Genomic DNA, 23,670 nt, shown 5'->3' on the forward strand with positions numbered 1-23,670 from the left:
TGCACATTTCAAATTGCCTAGGATTCGCGTTGCTTCATTCAGCATACAGTTGCGCCCCTCGCTCGTGCATCAATGCTCGGACGCGTCAAAATTACTTTGAAAATATTTAATGAATCGCCAAGCATCCTAAATGCGTAAGCTTCTCATGCCTAAAGTTCATGCTTCAGTGACCTATGTGACTACCCTGCGTGTATCCGTGAGGAGAGATGAATGCATCGACAGCAAAGAATTCAACTGAGTGCTCTTCCACCGAAGAAAGCGTATGGCTGACAATTCAGTATGACCTTCCAAACGAGCAAGGAGCACTGGGACAGAGCTAATGGCTCAAACTGAAGACGGATGACCACGCGCTAATACAATTTTCAATGTCATATACTTGCAACCCTGTTTGCGACTACTTTCATTCTTCCTATGGCACGGTTCGCGGCTTCTGCACTAACCTACTTTGGTTCAATTTCTTTTTTTTTACAAGTACAAGTTTTTCTTTTCTTTCTTTTCTGGTAATCCTTTGTCGTGGTCACGCCGGTTTGGACACATGGACAAGCTACCGCGACCTATTGCAAAGGGCAAAACCCCCTTTGTCATCTGAAGTTTCCAGTGAGACTAACTGCGGAGATTATTTCTCGTATAAATAGGCTGTGACATGTAAAGTGAGCTATGTACATAAAACATACGTTGCGAAGTGACAGTAAGATTAAAGCGTAACAACGTTCAGGTATACCACAAATGCCTAACCCGGGCCCTTGAACGCAAGGGCAGAGAAGCACGCGCTCTAAATGCTACTATCGCAATAGTAGCCTCCGATAAGAGGATGTGCTACAGATCATTCGTGTGTATATCATGCAATGGACAAACATCATTTTAAAAAAGCTAAAGCTGATCTGCTATCGAAAAGGTGGGTCATTGCCAAGGAAAATTGCTGGATGAAGTGGAAATTACTGACGATATGGTAAACGAAAGCGTTTTTTTTTTTTGCCCCTTCGAGCTTCTATGTCACGACACTCCAGCAATACGTGCAGCACAGTCAACGTCTCGCCACATTTACTACACATAGATATCTGATGACCCGTCATCAGAGTGGTCAGCAGGCATGAGTGTGTACTATATGTGCACCCGATCCTTAGTCGACACGTTGTCTCCTCGGTTCGTCGTGTATTTGTTATGGGTGTCCGATTCCCTAACTGTGGCTTAATAACATGAAGCTTATTAGGTGCTTCAGTGTCCCAGAAGCGCTTCCAATAGTTTCTAAGTTTTTTTTTTCGTAAAAAAAGACCTCGGGACTATGGCAAGGACAGCTAGAGAGTTGGTGGCTTTTGTTGCTACTGGTGTGGCGATTTCGTCTGCCAGCATATTACCCTCGACGCCTTTATGCCCACGAACCCAGAAAATTGCGAAACGCTGGCTAGACATGTATACTGTACACAGAAGTGAATAAAGGTAATTTAGTACGGCGTTTTTACTTATACAGTAGCACCTTAAGCATGGTATAACACATAGAAAGTCAGTGGATATGATGGCTCTTTGTATATTTGTGTGCCTGATACGTTTAACAGCAGGCAGTACTGCGCCGTAAAGATACTTGTTTCCGAGTGCAGCACATTGGATTTTGTCGCTTTCCAGAACACGTACCAAGCGCTGGCTAGAGGAATGTACCTCACGCCGACCTCTCTGCATTCCCTATCATTAAACCTTTCTCTCTCTCTCTCGACCAGCACATTATAACCGAATGTCATAATAAGATGCTTGGTTTCTATTTCTTTACCATCGCGCCTCATTTTGATTCGTTTTGCGCTGATCACGTTCCGCTCAAACCAGCCCTCTAGCAGTTCAGCCTCTGTCAGATCAATCAAATCACCATCGGTTACGACACCACGGTTGGTGTTCGTGGTTACGATGCGAGGTCACACTCACTGGTACGTCCCAGAAAGACACAAGGTTAGGCAGCCTTTCGTATTGCTCCTGAAGGAGATTTGAGCTTGCTAACTTGGAAATTTTATAACCTTAACCAGGAGCCTCAGTTAGTGATTTCGAAATCAGAAAAGGAGAGATCACTCTCGCTGCCTTCTCTGTTTTCTCAGAACCAATGACATGAAACCGTGGTAAACTCTCATTTTGACTGCCAAAACGCTAAAATACTTCTTCGGTGCGCCCTCGTTTCTGAGGGCGATCAGGAAGTGGGGGGAAGGACTTGCCATAGATACACATCAAATTTTTGGCGGCAGCGCCAGCAAATCACAATGTAGCCCAACTAGGGGACGCTGCGGGCCCTTGAAAGGACAGGTCCTGCATACGCCAGCTTTACGACACTACTATAACCAAATGTGGTTATACCCACATTTTGCCTACCCACACAAGGTTGCCTACCCACACAAGGTTAACCCTTGGTGCCCGGAAAACTGGAAGTAAAAGGAAATAGAGGACAGTAAAGCTTGAAAATGAAGGAGAAAGACGAAGATTGGAGAGAAGTGCCGAAAGGGCTTCGTTCTGTTGGTCTAACTTTATCAGTGCCTGTGGTCATATGTTTTGGAGCCTCCATTATTGGGTTCAGCCACAGAAATGTTTGCTTGGCAATCCAAAATTACCTCACTGAAACCAATCGATTTTCATGTTAGACTGATCGCTCCCCGTCCCAACCATAGCTTTCTTTTATTTCTTATCTATCATTAATTCTTGTTTGTTGTTGTTGTTGTTGTTGTTGTTGTTGTTGTTGTTGTTGTTGTTGTTGTTGTTGTTGTTGTTGTTGTATACCCGGTTTTCACCTGATTATCTCCTTTTTTTCTCCAAATACAAAACGTTTACTTTTAAACTCCAACGCTCAATTTGTTAAATCCCTTGTTATTATTATTATTTTTATGCACCTAATTTAACCACCCGATTATTGGCCAATCCCCCACTGTGGATATGTGCCACGGCCACTCAGGACAACAACAACAACAAGGACAACTGCCGATTTCTCCGGGATGGTCTCAGTCCGGGGGTGCCGTCTACGTGAAGCGGAGGCCAAAGAGGTGTGTTGGCTCCGCTGAGGGGCCTTAATGGCCCGAACACCCGGCATCGGCTCAACCCCCAGGATCCCCTTTCCCCGTACAGGGCTCAGCGGCACACGACTACACGCGGGAGGGTCCAATACCCATGTGCTCGGGTTGGTGGTGTGGCAACACAGCAAATGCCTGCTGACGCAGACGCCCTTGCGGGTGCTTGAACAGTAGTCAATATAGAAAAGAAAACAGGACACAAATGAATCTATAACCCAAATAAAATGCTGCGACATTGCAATAACACACAAATGACATAATCATCAGCAGCAGCAGCCAATTTATGTCCACTCCAAGACAAAAGCCTATATCCCTCCGATCTCCAACTATCCCTGTCTCACGCTAGCTGATTCGAAGTTACACCTGCAAATTTCCTAAGTTCCTCACATCACCTAATTTTCTGCTGTCCTCGAGTGCACTTTCCTTTCCTTGGCACCCATTCTGTAACTCTATAATGGCCGACCGGTTATCTACCCTACGCATTACATGGCTTGCCAGACTCATTCTTTTCTTAATGCGAACTAGAATAGCAGCTATCCCTGTTTCCTCTCTGATTCACAGCGCTCTCTTCCTGTATGTAAAAAAAAATGGGGGTAGAGAGAGATGAGGGAGATCCCAGCCCGATTGCTTACCCTGCAGACGTGCATGTCCGAAAGGTAAAATGCACTAAAACATTTTTTAAAAAGTTCATAGCGCGCCCCCGCACACAAATGCTGCAGGAGTTCAAGCAGTTAACTAAGCTTCTCAGATGGCCTGCTGGTGCCATCTGTGGCAGCCTTCCAGAGGCTCAGCGCCCCGTGTCAAGAATGGCGAGCCGCTGAGCAGGATTGCCACCTTGCCACCCGATTACGACAAGGGGTGCAAGACGCGCACCTCTCCCTCTCCGTCGCTGCAGCTGCGAGGCGTTCAAAGAAGCGGCCTTTGCGCCGGAATCCGCCGCCTTCCTCCAGCCCCTTCGACATTGTGACGGAACTGGTTCGGTGCGTGAACAATGATTCCGGAGTTCCCCAACGCGGAGCTGATTTGACACGCACGGACAAACTGCCGTGGGGACGACGTATTTTGGTGCGTCTCACGTTTTGGCGTGGCACGGAACAACGAGCGACCCTCGATCGGCGTCGATAGTTCCCGGAACGGCACCCTGACAACGTCGTCGTCGGACATCAGAGCGCGGTTGCCTTTGTGTACGTAAACTGGTCTGCAGAGCAGCGGCGCGTTGGTGATGAGTAAACGAACAGTCGCCGCGTCGTAGGACCGGCGGATCGTGTGTATAAAAACTGTGGTTGTGCGAATGCTGAGAACACTTCTCTTGAGCAGTCATGTTAGACTGAGTCACTTCTCTCATGCAGTCATGTTGGACTGTTACTCTTTTTCTCAAGCAGTCATGTTAGACTGAGTTAATTTCTGTAAATAAACCCTTTTTCCTCGTTCTCGATGAGAAGCAGTTCTCCACTTCATCAACGATCTCAGCGTAAATAAGTTGGACGACGGCATGGGCCAGCTACCTCCGAATTCATGCCGTACTCCAATCTTGGCAAAGGACCACGGACCATGGGATTGAGCCCCCAATCCTGACACCCGACAATCACAGAGCCCGATGCGCGGGCTGGTTGTTCCGGGGCTACGCATTCGGCGGAGAACTTCCTCGCTATTCAGTTGTGTTTTCATTTCCTTTTTTTTACAAAATGGTTTGCATTGTTTTCTGTACACGGTTTTATTTTTGGCGGTGATCGTTTCCCTTCAAAATTTTTTCCTCGAAATTTGTTGAATGTTATCACCTATTCTACAGAAAAAGAGACTTCTCTAACTGTATTTCACTTGCAAAGCGAATGGGGTCGTACATTTCCGAATGTACACGGGTACCAGCGATTGTTCTGCTTGTTCTGCAATGTAGGCTCATACGAGAATGTATATATGGTGAATGGACTAAATTCGTGGCTTCAGATTCGGCGCGCGGCGACTCTGGTCGTCACTATCGTTGTGATTTGAAAGTTGAGCCAATAAAGATCTAGATCCTTGACTCACATTTTTTGGCAGCACTTCGTTCTTGACTGTCACTACATCACAGTATGTGATCGTCTACGCGACTTCGAATGGTGCGTGGTCTGCATATTACTAGCGTACGCAAAAATATTGAAACATGGCTTCAGCAAAAACTTTTGCGTGTGTGTGGCTGCGCCACATAGAGGAAAGATTGTTCACGCTCCGGATCTGATCAAAAACGCACACGCGTTTTGTACAACTCCATTAAAGCTATACTGGGCTCCAATTTCACACCGTCAAGACAATATTTTAGTAGTCAAAGTTATCCCCAAACCTTTGCTCGTGATTGTTCGCGGCTGATCCATATAAAGTTGTTTTCTTCCCAGCAATGACCATCAGGGTTGTAACCGAAGGAATGGTTTGCACGTTTAAAACCCCCTGAATTTCTTCCATACTGATATTTGTAGTTCTTAGAATACTTCCTGGTACTCAAGCAAGCAGTTTTAATGCGATTAGCATACTTAAGATACTTCCCGCAGTTACCGGTTTCTGTATGCGTATCTATTTATGTCTCTAACCGTTTTTCCACCAACTTGTGTCACTGTGTAGTCCTTGGTCTCATGGGAATAGAGCATCGGGCTGATAGAATCTGGTTTGAACCCAAACGCCGGACCAACTAAGATCACTGGGTCACACAGGGTTTGTGCCACTGAGTATGTCCCGCTATTCAATGAACCTCTTTGGCGCCAACTTGAGTCCCTGAATAAGTGCCGTTCTTGAAAGGCAAAAGCAGAAAAATCACTTAAAATTGCACTCTCAATTTTGTTAGCGCAGAAGAAGTAAACTGCTGCAGGGTATACGAGACATCTGTCTGGTTCCGCGCTGCGCAACAAGATGGCAGAAGTGCTGGTTTGTCTCGATCTCCCTCCCTCACTCGTGTCCCTCCCCTACCCTGCTGGATCCACCAGTGCTAACGACGAGGTGGGCGAAGTTTGTTTTGTGATATTATTTTGCTTGCTTTATAGAGTGTTTTCAACGAATGAGCGGAGTTCGTGTCCTGGCCACAAGCGAAAGACGCAGACGTGGTGTTCACGCGCACACTATCTTTGCTTCCTTCCTCACCCTTCAGTCATACCTGCCCCCCCTCTCTCTCTCTCTCTCTCTCTCTCACACACACACACACACAACCATGCCGTCTCCATTCACTGACATTTCTCATCAATTTTTTTTTCTTTCTTTCTTGCTTTTCGTACTTGCGAGAAGCCACACTCCTCGGTAACCATTCGTCTGAATCAGCGCATCTCTTATTTAATGTCGTCGTTCTCTCTGCAAAGACCGAAAAAAACAAGAAGAAACACAACCAGCAAAAAAAAGAAGAAAAAAAACCCAAGCTCCAGCGGCTGCCAGGGCGACATCGAAGACGCTCCAACAACCGCTGACTCGAGGTTGCACAAGACCGGATGCTGAGCCAGCGAAAGGGGATAGACCGCGACGACGGGAAGGCGACGGGAAGGCGACGTAGTACATCGCAGGAAGCTGTCGTCGCTTGGCGAAAACACAAGCCTCGAGTGCGGCATTCGCTTACTGACGCGCGCGCTGTTCCTTTCCGGCCGAAAGTGCATCGTGCGTCGCAGACAGAACAAGCCCCAGCGCTCACAGCAGGCGGGAAACCCGTTCGGCGTTGCAGCGAAGAACGAGCAAAGGACAATGCCGTCAGGAAGCTAGCAAGCGGGTGAGGCGCAAGCGACGTACACGGGCAAACGAGCAGAGAGTATACACTCCACAGGGGGTTTAAGGTTTGTACCAACAATTTTCTCGGAAGCCACGTCGGAACAAACGAGATCAGGGGGGGGGGGGGGGGGGGGGGAGCGATATTGCTGCCCACAAGCGAATAAATCTCTTGTTTGAGAGCTTTGAGACCTTGAGACCTTTGAGACCTTGTCTGGGGCTGTCGTGACAGTAAAGGAGGCGTATACAAATTTAATCAGGTATTTTTGCAGACGTACGAGTAAGCGTACAAGTGCATCAGCGTTGATCCATTTCAGCACGGCCATGCGACTTGGAACAACCGCCTTTACGCAAATGCATATAGGGCTTATAAATGCGACGACATCAGCTTTCGAAAAGATCTGCCACATATAGACTCCTTCAGTAGAACACCAATTATTATTCGATTAGTAAGCGGTTATTTGGAAAGAAGGGAGGAAAGAGAAAAGCAGAAGGCAGGGAGGTTAACCAGAATAATGACCGGTTGGCTAACCTACACCGGGACAATGGGAAAGGGGAAAACAAATATGACAGGAAGAGAGAAGAGGGAAGGATAGATGGAAATTAGCGGCGAGTTCGCTGACGCGTTTAGTCTAATCGTAATTGCACTAATAGTCACAGACGTTCACACAAGGCCGTCGTCCTCAAGAAGCACAAAAGTGCTTTCACCGCTTTATGGGCCGACGAGTGATGGGGGCGGTGTTCCAGCACCTGCACCTGCACTGCAAGCGACCGATTGTCCAGTTTTTGGAGAGCGTTAGCAAGTTCTTGTCCTTCTGGGGCATATCGGGGACAGTGGCACAGCAGGTGACGAGATTATTTGATTGCTCAATACCAGCAGTGCTGTAGCCATTGTTCGTCAAAAGTGACGACAGAGGAAGGAGTTGACGAGGGAATAAGCGGTGACCGCACCCGCAACCACTACTCAACCACCCACCAAACAACAGCAGCCGAATGCTTCGCAAGCACCAGGACCACGCTCTAAGCGTCGCCGGTTGCCACCACTCCCTAGGAATGATTTTTAAGATCATGCTTCGACCTTTCAAGAGAATTATTGTCGAAGGCGAAGTCACGGGCACGCAATTCCTGGTCAGGCTTAGACCAGACTCCAACATTATTCTTGTTACTACACCTCACCAGCAAGTCGCAGACCGGGTGAGTTGCTTGATCCACCTCCACGTTAACGGAACACTGCGCCAGGTGAATGCGTACGTGGCAGCTCCAGATGGAGTCTTGCGTGGCGTAATTCATGTAATCGACCCCAAGACACCCACCGAATAGTTGAAGGCCCACTTGCGTATACGTACTCAAGGGGTAGATATTCTTCAGGCTCGGATGCTGGGTGACACCAAGACTGCGGTACTTACCTTCAGCAGTGAGTACACGCCCAGATATATATCGCTATAAAACCAATGGGCAAATAAATCTCATCGTGGACGGCCACCCCATTGCCTGAAGTCAACCAGGCCCGAATTCTGGCTTTTTGGGCACAAAGCAATGGCAAAGCTACACACACTATGAAGACTTTACCCACCACAACTAAACAAATTTCTAGGATGATAGGCCGCATAACGTATCACCATAAAGGAATGAAAGAGAGAGACATCCTACGGCTAGTCCAAGCTTTCGTCCTTAGTCGAATATTGTACGGGCTTCCATACCACCACCTGAGCTAGTGCGAAGAATACCAAGTAGAAGCCATCATTCGCAGCGCGTATAAAACTGCCTTAGGGCTGCCTATACAAACTCCGACTGAGAGGCTTTTGGCCTTGGGCCTACATAACACTTTTGCGGAGATCCAAACTGCGGTGCTGGTCTCGCAGAAAAGCCGCCTCAGCACTACCGCTGCAGGCAGAACGATATATCTTAGCCCGCATAGGAGCCCTACCCCCTATAAATACAGGAGATGCTAAGGAGGATATGACTAAAGAGTGTCGCAAGCACATATGCACCAGACCGCTTCCCAAGCATATGCATCACGATACCCACCAAGGTCGTCGTTTGGCCAGGGTCAAATGGCTACGCCACCAGTTGGCACCCAAAGCACATGTAATATATGTAGATTCTGCTACATACGCAAAATCGCGTTATACAGCAGTAGCTGTAGACAAAAAACACCAGCTCCTCGTCACCGCATTCTTAACCACATATTGCATAACATTTGCGGAGACTGCAGCCATAGATCTTGCTATCCAACATCAGGAGAGGAGAGGCCACTCCTCAACCATAGTAACTGACTCTCAAAAGGCATGCCGCTTATTTATGACCGGCCGTTTACACTATCCTTAGGATGCTAGGTCGTAACTTATAACACTACCACACTGTAATATGGTGCCCAGGACACTCAGGCCTCATAGGCAATGAACGGGCTGATGCTCTAGCTCGTGATCTCTTTAACCGAGTGGAGCAGCCCAGCTCACACGCCTTGTCTATGCCGAAACACCCACGTGAAATGTTGGAACACCAGCGTTTGACACGCCAAAAATACGCCTCCCTGCACAAATTCTTAAACGGGCAAGAGGCCACAAACCTCAGAAAAATCCAGACCGATGTTTATCCGCACCTCCTGAAACTTCACGCGCTCTACCCTACACAAATATCGAGCTAGACGCCCGTAGTGTGGCGGTAGACCAACCCTTTCCCACATATCGTGGACGTGTGAGAGAATGCCGCCAGAGTTGGCTACTCAGCCTAACACGAACAAACAACAATCATTAGCGGGGCAGTACGAGGTACAGCTCGCCGGCTCGGACCTGGGACTGCAGAAGACACTCCTCCAGCAAGTCCAACGGAGGGCCAAGACCAGTGGAGCCCTGGAATAAGGGAGCCACCCATCGCTCTTTGACCCCTTTTCCCCGACTCCTTTTCTTAATAAAGTTTTACTACTACTGCTTGATAAGATTACATTTTGCAGCTTGACTACGCTACGGTCACCAGCACAGAATCAGCTGCTGTTGGTTGTGGACTGACGAGTCCGCAACCAACGGCAGCTACTTTCTATTTAAAAAAAAAATAAAGATTTACGTAATTCCTGCGCCCGTTCGTCTTTCCCGATTTCTTTCTCTGCTCAATCCGCTGCACCGAGCTAAACTTCGAACGAAATTGCTTTCTAAACGAAATTTTCACTCCGTAATGGAGTGCCGAGACTGCGTGGAAGGATGAGGGGAGAGCTGCGAAGATAAAATAAAAAGCTTTCAGGGAGCGCGGTACGCGCTCCCTTGCGTAACCGGTGTCACAGATCGCCAAGTGCAGCCCTCTCTCTCTCTCTCTTTCTCTACATTTCTCTCGAGCGACGACGAAGCAAAGGCGAAGCAACTACGACGGTCTCGAACGCGCCACGTGACCAATTCTCTTTGTCGGGTTTGCCGCCTAACAAGCTTAAAGGGCAAGGAACGAAGTTATTCCGCCGGAAGCCTTTAGTCGTCTTTCTCTCTCTTCGCCCGTCTCAACATTTTCTTGCTCGTTACTCCGAATGGCACTTAACGAGTCGCGAGAGGAAAGGAGGAGGGCTGGCGGGGGCGGGGAAAAAAATCTATCTTGCCCTCGGGGCAACTGTCCTTTTGTTCCAAGGCGATAAAATGACCTTATCGCGTCAACGCCGCTCCGACTCGAAAAGGTTGCTGCCGCGCATGACACAGGACTCGCCCGAAGCGAGTCACCGCGCTCCTTTTGTCTTCGCCGACAATGAGCGCGTTATAAGGTGGAAGGCTCAGGGAGCAAAGAAAGTTACTTTGTGTGGGCACCCGAAGGGGGTCCACTAATATTGAAATAAAGAAAAAGAAAACTGCAACACGTGTGCGTTACCCTATAAAATATAAGACAGTCACGCTATACACGGCGATACGGCCTGTTCAATCTTTCTTGCTTTTGGCGGACCCGAGACCCTGAGTTACACGGCGACTCCCTGCCTTTCTTCTTCACCTCGAGATCGGGATTACTGACGCAGACACCGAACGGCCCCAGAGGCCATCAGGCACGAGGTATACAGCAGCCGTCAGGCTTAACCTGAACAATGAAGACGCACCTATGGCTTAACTTTAACAAACATGCGCTGTATACAAAGCAAGCATCGAACGTCTTGAAAGGCAAGCCACCGGAAATATCCAGCACTCTCTTCGGGTCCGCAAGAGAAGAAACAAATGCGCTGAAGGTGTGTTCCGGTTAAATATGACGGTGACTGTACGACGCAACAGGCCGGATATAGGGTTAGGAAATAAAGAACGGTGTGTAATGTGTGTAAACCGTTATCAAAAGCGACAGAACGCGTCTTTGGCGTTGCTTCTGGGTGGCATTCAATTGAAATTGAATGTCGGGAAAAGCGTCGGCTAGTGCCAGTCCCAGTCCCAGTCAAATAATATATCCCAGTCAAATAATATATCGGAAAATTAAATAATGCAAGGTCAAACATATTCAAAGCAGTCTTTTTACCGGTATGTTGAGTAAGACCACAGCAACAGCTAAAGTCAGGATATCTTAGTAAGCAGATCACAGTAATGAGTACATATAATGATTCCGCAACTTTCTCAATGTTGCATTATAAATACCTCACCCGATTTTTTTTTTTTCGTCTCACCACACAATGAAAATCAGTAACAAAGCTAACCGTGTTCTAGGCTGCTTGCGTCGTGTCATAAACTTGCTCCCTGTTCCGCTGAGCTATTGGCATACTCGACATCTGTGCATCCCGACTTTAAATGCGCATGCGTTTAACCGGTATGTTGAGTAAGACCTCAGTAACAGCTAAATCCAGGATGTCTTAGTAAGCAGGTCACAGTAAAAAAAAAAATTATGCGGTTTTACGTGCCAAAACCACTTTCTGATTATGAGGCACGCCGTAGTGGGGGACTCCGGAAATTTCGACCGCCTGGGGTTCTTTAACGTGCACCTAAATCTAAGTACACGGGTGTTTTCGCATTTCGCCCCCATCGAAATGCGGCCGCCGTGGCCGGGATTCGATCCCGCGACCTCGTGCTCAGCAGCCGAACACCATAGCCACTGAGCAACCACGGCGGGTAAGCAGGTCACAGTAAGGAGTACATATAATGATTCCGTAACTCTCTCACTGTCGCTTTGTAAGTACCTCACCCGATTTTTTTTCGACATCGTAAATGTCGAGAGTCGAACCAACGACCTTTGGTGGGAGTCGACTCCCACCTGGAGATATGGACGAGCCGGCCATATCTCCAAGTGGGATTCCAATTGACATCGCGGAGGTCGAGAGTCGAACTCACAACCCTTGGTGTTAATTAAGGCGAAGTTAATTAAGTCACAGTTATACAGTTAATTAAGGCGCTCGAATCCACGACCTTAGATGGGAGGCGAGCCAGCGACTGTTGGTGTCAATTAGGGTGAAGTTAATTAAGACACATTTAATTAATGTAGAGTTGATTAAGACACTCGAAGCCACGGCCCTTGATACGTTGTGGACACCGTCAATCTAACCTGTGCGACACACTTGAATTCATTCGAATAGCCACGCCGCTAGGTTTGTGTATAACGAATATTTGTGCTATAGCAATGTGACCTATACTAGAACTGGAAGCTAATTTACCCAATTTAACATTAAAAGACGTCAACTTTCCAGGCTCTCATTGTATGAAAAATTTCATCACACGTAAGTTATCAACAACGTCATTTCACCTTCCCATCGCCAACTATCACTCACATATAAACAAAAGAATATCTAATCACCACACTCGAACCTCGTTGCATCTTTATTGTGTATTTTTATGTTTTCAAACAGACAAGGAATGGAATGATCTGCCCGAAGAAGCTGGGCGCCACTCCAACACAGCTAATGTCAACACCGCCGGTCGAGAAATTTCTGTTTGTTGATTCAGCCCACCCCTCACGCAGGAACGTACAAGCATTCGGAGCACTAATAACTATTTATATAATTTAGCCAATCCACACCGACAAAGTTAAAGACACCTTAAATTTGAACCTGTCATTAAGGCGAAAGCCTTAGCTGGCTCATTTTTCTCCCCATATGGCACGAAAAATCCGATGTCCGGCGTTACGTCGTCCGGAGTTATGGCACCAAAATTCATAGGTGGGAGTCGAGCCCACCTGAACGAACCAGCCATATCTCCAAGTTGGATTCCAATTGGCATCGTGAAGGTCGAGAGTCGAACCCACGATCTTTGATGTTAATTAAGGCCAAGTTAATTATGTCACAGTTAATTAACGCGCGCGAACTCATGACCTTGGATGGGAGTCGAGCCAGCGACCGTTGGTGTTAATTAGGGTGAAGTTAATTAAGTCATCTAATTAAGGTAGAGTTGATTAAGACACTCGAGCCCACGGCCCTTGGTGGAAGAAAATAAGCAATAAGAAGTAACGCATTCAGATAAAAATTTCAAGTGATGCAATGAATGTCTCGAGAGAGCGTAGGCTTTCCTCTTCATCCTGTTTAGCGTACGTTAAAGTGACCGTAAACTTTCCAAATCCAATTGCATTAATTACGAGGGAGGTGATATTGGTGCTAAATGCAAGCTTTCAGTCAGTGAACTGGAACCTCTCTGCGAGAAAATTCAACTCGAGCGCCTCCATCGCAAAGTTCAAGGTCAGGCCTTCGTTGAGGTTTCATTGCATTTGAGATAGCAAGGTGAGCACTCCTGCGCGCCCCCAAGAAAGAACTGGGCTTGTAGGACTGAGCTTCTCGATTAAAATGAAGTCGTTCATCGGTAACACGCAAAATTTGACTACCCTGGTATCTGTTGCCAAAGGCGCGTTTATGTCAGGCACACAGTAAAAGAAAGAAAGAAAGAAAGAAAGAAAGAAAGAAAGAAAGAAAGAAAGAAAGAAAGAAAGAAAGAAAGAAAGAAAGAAAGAAAGAAAGAAAGAAAGAAAGAAAGAAAGAAAGAAAGAAAGAAAGAAAGAAAGAAATCTGTCAGACTTCGTGCGCACCCGCAGGGCATTTTGAAAGTGCGCAGTAATTGTATTTCTCCTTACCTAATTTATTTTTCTAGTTTGGAAGAGCGTGATGTTTATAGTTTTCTCAAGGAATACGGGAACTGTCAAGCGCCCCGAGAAATTCGAGAGGGTATTATCCCATTGTGCCAACAGGGAAGAAGCAGACCGTGGCACCCCCAACGGCTAGTCAGAAAACACTCCTTTTCGGGCGAACGTGCGCCCACAAAAACGAGTTTTACACTCGGCCGGCACGATATAGTGAAGAGCACGCGCTCGTCGATCGTCTAAATCTAATTGTGCGGATCAAGCCCGTGGCGGCTATTCATACGCGACAGTCAAAGATTCCTGCGTAATCGCTGGTACTAGCGTGACTTTCAGACATTACAACACAATTCTCGTCGCGCATGCAATCGGATTGCAAAAAAAAAAATGGTTCGGGCTACAACATAGGCAACAGATAGAACCGGCGAGAATGATCGAGGATGTTTCGATGCATGCAGGCGCGCGTCTTGTGTTGGGCGATAACTTTCAACATTTGTTGGCCGATGAAACGCAGCTGCCGGAAGAAAAAAGGATAAACAAGTACGCGTTTCAGTAGGCACCCTTTAGGGTTGCATCTTAGGGCAATTATATACTAGCCTTAAATTTGTAATACTTACAAGATAAGCAAAACGATGCGTAAACATTGTAAATTGTATAGCGCAAAGATTTAAGCAAGACGCGAGCTTGCCTTTTAAAGCTATAACATATCACAAACAGAATTCTTAGCTTCAGCGAAGGCTCGAAACAATTACCTTTGGTAACGTGCACACTTTACCTTGCCGCTTTCTCGACGTTTCCGTTGATTCCTTCCTTTGACAAGTCTTTCGATGGCGTACGGCTACCTGCCCCCTTCGTAAGTTGGGCAACCATCCTAGGAGGGGAGTGAGTCATCAATGACGCAACCACCATCACTCATCATGCTGATGCTCTCGTTAACTGTGAGCCGAAGCAAACTTAATGCGAAGCCGAGTTGCCACTGAAGAATGCTGCCCAAACGCAACACGGAGATGGCAAGACGAGAACGTGGCCAGGCTTTCTTTCGTCGATGGACAAATTCGGTGGGCGTTCCATTTCAGACGACAAAAACGCAACAGAGAGGAGGAGGAGGAGGAGGAGGAGGAGGAGGAGGAGGAGGAGGAGTATATAGGCTGCAGGCAGATCAGTGCCACCTTTCAGCAGAGCTTAAAAGGTGTAAAATCTATGTGCATACGTCACGCAGTACGTCATCATTCAGAAGCGCCGCGCGCGCGCGATGTCAACAAGGCGACGCGCACAGTGAGGCAAAACGGGATGCAAGCCCGCAGCTCGTGAGACATTCAGCGCCATCTCGGGAAGGATTTGCGTATTTCCGAGAGCGAAAGATTATTTTCTGTCTTCAAGTAAGCAGCTTCCGTGGCTAGCACGTGAAGCTTTGCAGCGAATCTGTACATAGCTTAACCTCCAGCGGTGGTCGATGTCCCTCCGTCTACGCGTCGCGTCGACACGAAAAAATTCTCGTCTCCAGTTTCTCGCGAATGCTCTGTAGCTCTATATGTAATCTAGGTATCTCGAAAAACAATACACTAAAATTGGCCGCTAAGATGACTCTATCATCACGCCGAGTTTAACTTACTTGTCATAATTAGTTAGGTTACAGTGAAGTTCTAAACGTCACAGAACTCCCGTCTGCTGTCAGTATACATGGCCGCCTACGGAGGGAATGGTTACAGAAAACAGTTGTAGCTCTTGTTCTGTCGAAACTATCCCGAAACAAATTGCATACCCATTAGCCGCTAAGACGACTCTAACATTACGATGTGTTTAATCTACTTTATTTAATTACTTAGTTCACAGTGAAGTTGTAGATATTGTAGAATTCCCATTGCAGCGGTAATTGTACACGTCACTACAGTTCATAAAAGAATAAGAATAAATCATTCCACGGTCAAAATATGTATTCGTTGTCCGTGTCCTTCAAAAATAATAATAATAATAATACCTATATATACGCAGATGCGTCGATTGAGGTAAAACACACATGCACAGTTTCGCTGCTCGTCCTTCTTCACAGAGTGGTGGAGTTGATGTTTTCTTTTTTCTTCTTCTTCTTCTTTTTTTCTAGAACGAGGCTGTATTTGCGTAAGGTTGTAGAAAAATTGCCTGACTCTATCTAGACGTGCAGATTGAGAATTTCTCTCCGTACGCGGACCGATCCCGAAGAATATAGCGCAATACAGGGCCGACCCGCGGGGGAGGGGAAGCAGGCTTTAGGCACTCCGCCACCTTGCCAAAAAAAAAAGAAAGTTTATTATCTTATAATCATACCCCGAGTACCGTGAATTGGAAAACGCAAGGCGTCGACGTGGCTGCGATCCATCGGAACGTTTCCCCGGGGCGACGGCGAGGCTCGAGGGGGAGTTTGCGGGCAACCCGTTTGGCGCCACGTGGATGGCGTATTCTGAGCCCCTCGTAGTGCAAAAATAACCGAAATGAAAATGAGGGAAAGCCGCACCACCAAGGTATAGCAGCTTTAAGCCAATCAAAAGTAAATGAAAAGGGGTAGAAACCCAAAATGTAATTTGAGGTAAAGCCAATTGTTTAATGAAAAGAAACCGAGGTAAACCAACACAAAATGTATATGCTTACAAGTAGGGGACAGGAACGAACGGCGGAGGACTTGTCTGCATTGGCTTGTGGCGAGTGACATCTCGTTTCGTCCAGATGTCGATCACACCACCGTGTGATCGACTGCGGTTTGCCGCAGTCGATCGCACGGCGGCGAACACCATTGGCGGTGTGCGCGATTAACATCAGCATGAATGTGCGCCGGTGGCGTGCGCTGTGACAGCTGTGTCAGCTGTGCAGCTGCAGCACTCGGGGTGCTGCAGCTGACACAGCGCTTGCGCTTGGCGTCCGGGGCCGCCCGCTCCTCGTCGGTCGCATTCGCCCGCCGTCACTGCGCATATTCTCGTTGCTGCTGCTGCCGCCGACGCTCCAGATGGGCCACCCCTATGTACTTCTTCGTCGGTGTAGCTCATCGACCACAAAGCTATGGTCACTGTGGTACCGTGAAAGGTATACCAGTGCGGACTGCCCTGCCTGTGGTCTAAGGGCAACATTGGACCATGTGTTGTGGCAGGCACGTACCCAGGATTTTTTTTCGGGGGGGGCCCACCACCTATCATCATCATCATCATCATCATCATCATCATCATCAGCCTGTTTTATGTCCACTGCAGGACGAAGGCCTCTCCTTGCGATCTCCAATTACCCTGTCCTGCGCCAACAGATTCCAACTAGCGCCCACGAATTTCCTAATTTCATCGCTCCACCTAGTGTTTTGTCGTCCTCGATTGCGTTTCCCTTCTCTTGGTACCCATTCTGTAACCCTAATGGTCCAACGGTTATCTAACCAGCACATTACATGACCTGCCCAGCTACATTTTTTCCTCTTGATGTCAATTAGAATATCGTCTATAACCGTTCGCTCTCTGATCCAAACCGCTTCCTGTCTCTTAACGTCATGCCTAGCAATCTTCGTTCGATCGCTCTTTGCGTGGTCCTTAACTAGCTCTCAAGTCTCTGCCCCATATGTCAGCACTGGCAAAATGCACTGATTGCACATCTTACTTTTCAATAATAATGGTAAGCTTCCAGTCAGGAGCTGGCAATGTCTGCCGTATGCGATCCAACCTATTTTTATTCTTCTGTGAATTTCCTTCTCATGATCAGGGTTCCCCGTGATTAATTGACCTAGGTAAACGTATTCCTTCACAGTCTCTAGTGGCCCACTGGCGATCCTGATCTCTTGTTTCTTTGCCCGGCTATTTATCATTATCTTCATCTTCTGCATATAATATTCAAACCCACTCTTACACTCTCTCTGTTAAGGTCTCCAATCATTTGTTGTAACTCGTCTGCATTGTTGTTGGATAGAACAATGTCATCGGCAAACCGAAGGTTGCTGAGATATCTGCCGTAGATCTTTACTCCTAAGCCTTTCCAGTTTAATAGCTTAAATTCTTCTAAGCACGCAGTGAATAGCTTCGGAGAAATTGTGTCTCCCTGTCTGACCCCTTTCTCTATAGGTATCTCCCTGCTTTTCTTGTGTAGAATTAAGGTAGCTGTAGAACCTCTGTAGATATTCTTACGCGAAGGACGAGTCAGTAAGACGAGAAACTATTTACAGAATATATTTACAACAACGGTTGCAGCGCTGACCGGTTAGATTCACAGCGCGAGCCCAGTTCGTTCTTCCTCCTCTTTTCTGGAGTGATGGCGCATACGCGCCTCGTTCAAACAAATACCACACGCATGTAGCAATATTTTCCAAGCTTTTTACGTAAGCGTTCTGTACTCCTTGATTACGTAGTGCCTCTATGATTGCTGGTATCTCTACAGAATCAAATGCCTTTTTGTAATATATATAAGCCACATAGAGAGGCTTATTGTACTCTGCAGATTTCGCGATAACCTGATTGATGACATGGATGTGATCCATTGTAAAGTATCTCTTCCTGAAGCCAGCCTGTTCCCTTGGTTGACAAAATCCAGTGTTGCCCTTATTCTACTGGAGATTATTTTGGTAAATATTTTATATAATACTGGGAGCAAGCTAATGGTCCCATAATTTTTCAATTCTTTAACGTCTCCTCTTTTGTGGATTAGTATAATGTCTGCATTCTTCCAGTTTTCTGGGACCCTTGCAGTTGATAGACACTTCGTATAAATATCCGCCAGTTTTCCAAGCATTATGCCTTCTCCATCTTTGATTAAATCAACTGTTATTCCACCTTCTCCTCCCTATCTTCATTGTTTCATGTCTTGCAGAGCCCTTCTGACCTCATCGCTAGTCGTAGGAGAGTTTCTGTATCATGTTCACTACTGTTTCTAAGTGAGGTATCGTGACTCCTCTAGGTACTGTATACAGATCCGCTTAGAATTTTTCCCCTGCTTTTACTATATCTTCGAGATTGCTGATGATATTATCCTTAATTCTTATCCTTTAGTGCATACATCATGGTTTGTCCTATGCCAGGTTTCCTTTTTACTGATTTCAGGCTGCGTTCATTTTTTACGGCTTCTTCACTCTTTCTCATGTTATAGCTTCGAATATCAGTTATTTTCGCCTTGTTGATCAGTTTTTACAGTTCCGCGAATTGCATAACGCTGTGTGGCCGCCCGTCCCATACAACCGCGTAGAGCGCAGGACTCTGCGATTCTAGACGTACTGCGCTCACCGCGAAAGGTTAGAAAAACACCCACATAAGCACAGCAGAGAAGTGGCTACGTGAGGCGGTTACACCGATAACTGTAAAAGCGTCATTCAAAACAAGTAATTGTTCTCCACTTCCGGCGACGTTTTCCCTACTTCCTTTTTAAGTAAGAAGATGTTGATCCATAAATATTCTCATAAACAACGGTTAACTTTTTTATTGTTCGCTTTTGCTTGCAGTTTGGTTGTTGCCTTGGCTCTCTCCCTTAGTAGATCGCTTAATTTCTCAACTCCTCGCGATTTTTGTTTCCAGTTGCCAATTTTTCACGAAAAGTGATATACAATTAGGGAAAAACAGACGAGGTAACGGGCGACAGTCGTCTTGTTTATGGGTTTAAGGGTTATTGCAGGGTTTCATGATGGACGCTCTTTCACATTATTTTACTTCCCACTTTATCTAACCTATATCACGTGTATATGGTTCCGGGCATCTGACAGCGTCGCGGCGAGCCGTAACTCAAGGAAATAATGAAGCAAAGGGATAAGTTAAACGCAATTGGCGTTTTCTCCGGCCGCAACTCGTTCCATGAGAGTACAGACCAGCTGAGTAACAGCCGCATCCCTCTCCTGGTCCCAGGATCAGCCTAAATAAACGAAGAAGGTTGAACTAACAAAAGCAACAGCTATGCGCGTGACGGTTGAATAGATGGTGACAACTGAACGCATCTCGAGTTAATCGCGCGGGTGCGGAATTTATGAGAAAACTGTCCTTCACATTACAAGAGATGCCGATAACTACCGCCATCTAAAAGGAGTGAAAAAGGCAGCATAATGCTGACCGATGAACAGCTGCCAAGTCTCAACATTTATCTGGCAGCGCTTTAGGAATGTGTGAGGAGTGGTGGCGTGGGTGGGGAGGGGGGGGGGGTATGCCACTTGATTTCGGGGGGGGGCCCGGGCCCCCCCGGGCCCCCCCTTGGGTACGTGCCTGTGTTGTGGGAGTGTGAAGCCATCGGCTCCTCCTTCAGCGTGGATAGGTGGGCTGCGCTCTTGGGCAAGCCCCGAACTCAACGACCAACCCCTGGCCGTCCAGACTGCCCACGATCGGGCTGTCAAGCTCGGCTTAACGGTCCCTACGTGCACGGACTACCCAGGTGGCTTGGGATCTCTGCGTGTTCTCTGGACCGAATAAAGTTCTTTCACTCACTCACTCACTCACTGTGGCAACGAATGAGAGAAAATAAAAAACGATAACCACGAAGTTACGTGTATGCGTCTTTATTCAATCAATATAGCAATAACCATATAAATCGATATAATTATCACAATAGTCCTCCCAATACAGCTTGTGCCCCAGGGTGATCCTACCGCTTGCCACCTGTTTGTTCTGCCCCTCTGGGCGATCCTACCACTTGCCACCAGTTTGTTGTGTCCCTCTGGGCGATCCCTCCGTTAGCAACCAGCTTGTTGCATTTGAAGGCGATCCCACTGCAAGCGACCTGTCTCTCGAAGCTCCACCGATATTCCTTATTGGGTAGCGTGGCGTTATCGGCGAGCTGCAGGCCTCCGGTAGACCATGGCGACCGAGCAAGGGCGAGACGACGTTTTCCTCGTGCGAAACTTGCACTGTTTTATTCCATGGTAGTTGAAAGAAAATAAGAAGAGAATGAAGTAACAAGTATGAAGTACATGGCATGAAGTATATATCACAAGTACATTTCGGAGCCCCTTAAATAGGCACTCTTACAATCGTGTGGGCGGGATCTTGCTTGCGTCGATGACACGTGACAGGCACAGAGAGAAGGCCCCTCCTCCTGCAATACCAGGCGCGGGTAGGAGAAGTCGATGCTCTTTTCGACGAATCTGAGAGGAGCGGAAGAGTGAATGACCTCTCCGGTGCTCGTGGGCTCAGGCGCAGGAGGTAGAGTGAGGGGACGAGGTAAGCACACCCGATGCCACGACCATGAGACGGGAAGGGGATGACGTAGCCCCCACGGTGCCCGTCCACGTTGAGAAGGGAAGGGGATGACGTAGCCCCCACGGTGCCCGTCCCCGTTGAGAAGGGAAGGGGGTGACGTCGCACCCACGGTGCCCGTCCCGGTTGAGACGGGAAGGGGATGACGTCGCACCCACGGTGCCCGTCCCCGTTGAGAAGGGAAGGGGATGACGTTGGCCCTTGGCGTCAGGCCATACCTAACAAGCTTCGCTGGTTATCCTTCTTCACATCGTGGAAGGACGCAAAGCTTTTTTTTTTTCAATCTCACTTGCGGAAAAAAGAAACAGTTCACTGTTCATTCAAAGCTGACTCGGTGGAAACGACTGGTTCGAAAATTTCAGCCTTAATAAATGCTTCCGGGAACATTTAATCTAAACGACTGCATAAACCTCTACTTAAACGTGCCCAGTGCTTGTCTGCGCGTGCAGGCAGTGATCGCTTCAGCACTAAAGTGAGAAACGCTGCTCGCAGTCGTCAGAGGACTGTAAATCCGAGGCGAACAAGGGCCACAAGCATCCCGCTGCGCAGCACCCTTCGGAAACACTGCTGCTGAATCGATCTCATTCTGAGTTAGGTGGGCCGTTGACAGCAGCCGTACAAGTAATTATGATGTATATCCACCCGCAAACGGTCCAGCGCTGCTGTCTGTATTATCAAGGTTATGCTGTCCTAGGCAGCAGGATGGCGAAGCACGCGCATGATTGTTTTAAATTCATCGCGAGTGCTTTTAAAGGAAGTACTGACACATAAATTTTCGCTCTTGTCATTTATGTTCTAATAAGTAGCTAATGTCCCAGTAAGGACAGTACGGAACCTCGTTTGCTTCATTGCGCGACATATAATTGTTTGGACTCTTGTTTACAGCGACCACTCCAAGTTTTGATTTAAGAGAGCAACGAGAGCGGGCGTAACCTGATGGACTATTTTGGAAACGCAACTAGACACGTGATCGCTCAAAACTGTGACGTGCGCGCTGACGCATACGCCGGCGCCAGCTAACTTTAGCCAGAGTTTAAAAATATGCCGATGCACACTAAGACGACGCGATCAAATGCGGAGTATGTATGGAGTATGCATGGAGTAAGTCACAGAATTTTTTTTTATTCTCCTTAATTATATAATCAGTCAAGATTAATGAATCAACTTCTCAAGCAACGAAGTCAGGCAAAAAATTCCAATTAGAAAGTTGTAGAGCGCTTTGCAAAACGTCCGATTAAACAGTTTCTAACTTTCTATATATTAGGTATTAGTGTTTTTCCGCTTATTGAAGGTGCCCACGAAATACAAAAAAATAATAATAATAACACGTGACATGCCCGCTTGTGCGTCGTGATTGCAGCGCTCTCAAACGTTTCTTGTACAAACGAACATGGCATCTAGCATGGTGTGCTAGATGCTATGAGCAGCATGCGGTATTTCAGTATCCGGTATATTAAAGAAAATGTGAACGAAATGCGCTTCTGTGTGTTTGTACAATGCTGTGTAACATGAAGAGGGTTCAAAACACCGAATTTGCACTGCAGCTGAAGTCACAAATTGGCTTCCCAGCAAATTTTAAAGTGCATATCATTTTACTCGAAGAATATGTGGCGATATTACTAACTGCAAAGGTCTGCACCACTTGCTGTACACTTTTAGCTCATGCCCTTGCTCTGGCCTACACATTCATTGTCGACCTGATGGTACAGACTGGCTGAGTATCTCAAGTGCGGTGAATGTAAGGGCACGTAACCTTATCTACTCACTGCAATTCTGATTTCAACACAGACACTTATCATTTCCATTTAATATTACAAAACACTGAATGCAATATATTATGAACACTAGAAGCTCTCAGAGTCATGTAATTAGAAATGTCTCACTTTCTTTACCTGACTTAATTCCTTGTCTGATGCAAGTTTTAAATGGAAAGCACTGAGAGTTTGTTCTGCTTCAAGAGATTCCCGGGGAAAATCTTAATTTGTGGTAACATCAGTTAAAAAGAATTCTCCTTTTCATTGGTGGAATGATGATTGTTCGCGTGACTACAGGCGAATGAAGGCAGCTTGGAAGAAACTGTTAAGTAATCAATGCTCTCAGAATTGGATGAAGTGTCATTTATTTGAAGGTACTTTTAGACGAATATGGCGAATAGGGTGGAGGGGGGGGGGTCAAATGATTATTACGACATTCAGCAATTTGAATTTCTTTCTAAACCAAATAGTAAACGCGCATTGTGTAGATTTCTACGCGTGATGAAAATTATTCCGCGGTCGATAAATGTAGAATCCACAGTTATGCCTCCCGAAGAAATAAAGGAGTAATTGGGGTTAATCACTAGAATGTTGGAACGTCGCTTTTCTTCCCAACTCCCATTATCCCCTTTGATTACCCAAGTGATGATGATTTCACGGAAATATCCAGGTCCAGTTGTCAGATGTTACACTAAGCCTTACATCAGTGGCTTCAAGCCCCGATGAAATCACTTCGGTCATATTGAAAATATTATATAGAGAATCACAAGAATATTTATTAGACATCATCAATTATTCTGTTAGAAAGTCATGGCTTCCAGTGGAGTAGAAAATTACCAAGGTGATACTCTTGCTTTAATATACGAGAGCCGGTTTTGTGTGTTAGGCAATAGAGAGGTTTAGCTTGTCCGGTATTCCGGTAAAACGCAGGCGGACGGGGGCGTTGGGGCGGAGGCGTAAATGTGAGCGGTCTGCATGGTGCAGCCACCTGGTGGCGCAGTGCTC

At 46.8% G+C, this 23,670-nt stretch overlaps 1 protein-coding gene across 5 annotated transcripts in view; it reads right to left on the reverse strand.

The window, feature by feature from the left end:
- LOC135897572 (uncharacterized) overlaps positions 1-14,812 on the reverse strand; it is a 227,421-nt gene extending 212,609 nt beyond the window's left edge. For all 5 annotated transcript variants that reach the window (XR_010563086.2, XR_011514290.1, XR_010563085.1 and 2 more), the window contains exon 1: positions 14,518-14,812. Coding sequence is in view for 1 of the 5 variants with exons in the window: in XM_065426239.1 (XP_065282311.1) it covers positions 14,518-14,651 (134 nt within the window). In the remaining 4 variants the exon portion in view is untranslated. The remainder of the gene's footprint in view (positions 1-14,517) is intronic.
- Between the last annotated feature and the right edge of the window lie 8,858 nt (positions 14,813-23,670).

This window comes from Dermacentor albipictus, chromosome 4 (assembly GCF_038994185.2).
Source record: "Dermacentor albipictus isolate Rhodes 1998 colony chromosome 4, USDA_Dalb.pri_finalv2, whole genome shotgun sequence".
Taxonomy (NCBI): domain Eukaryota; kingdom Metazoa; phylum Arthropoda; class Arachnida; order Ixodida; family Ixodidae; genus Dermacentor; species Dermacentor albipictus.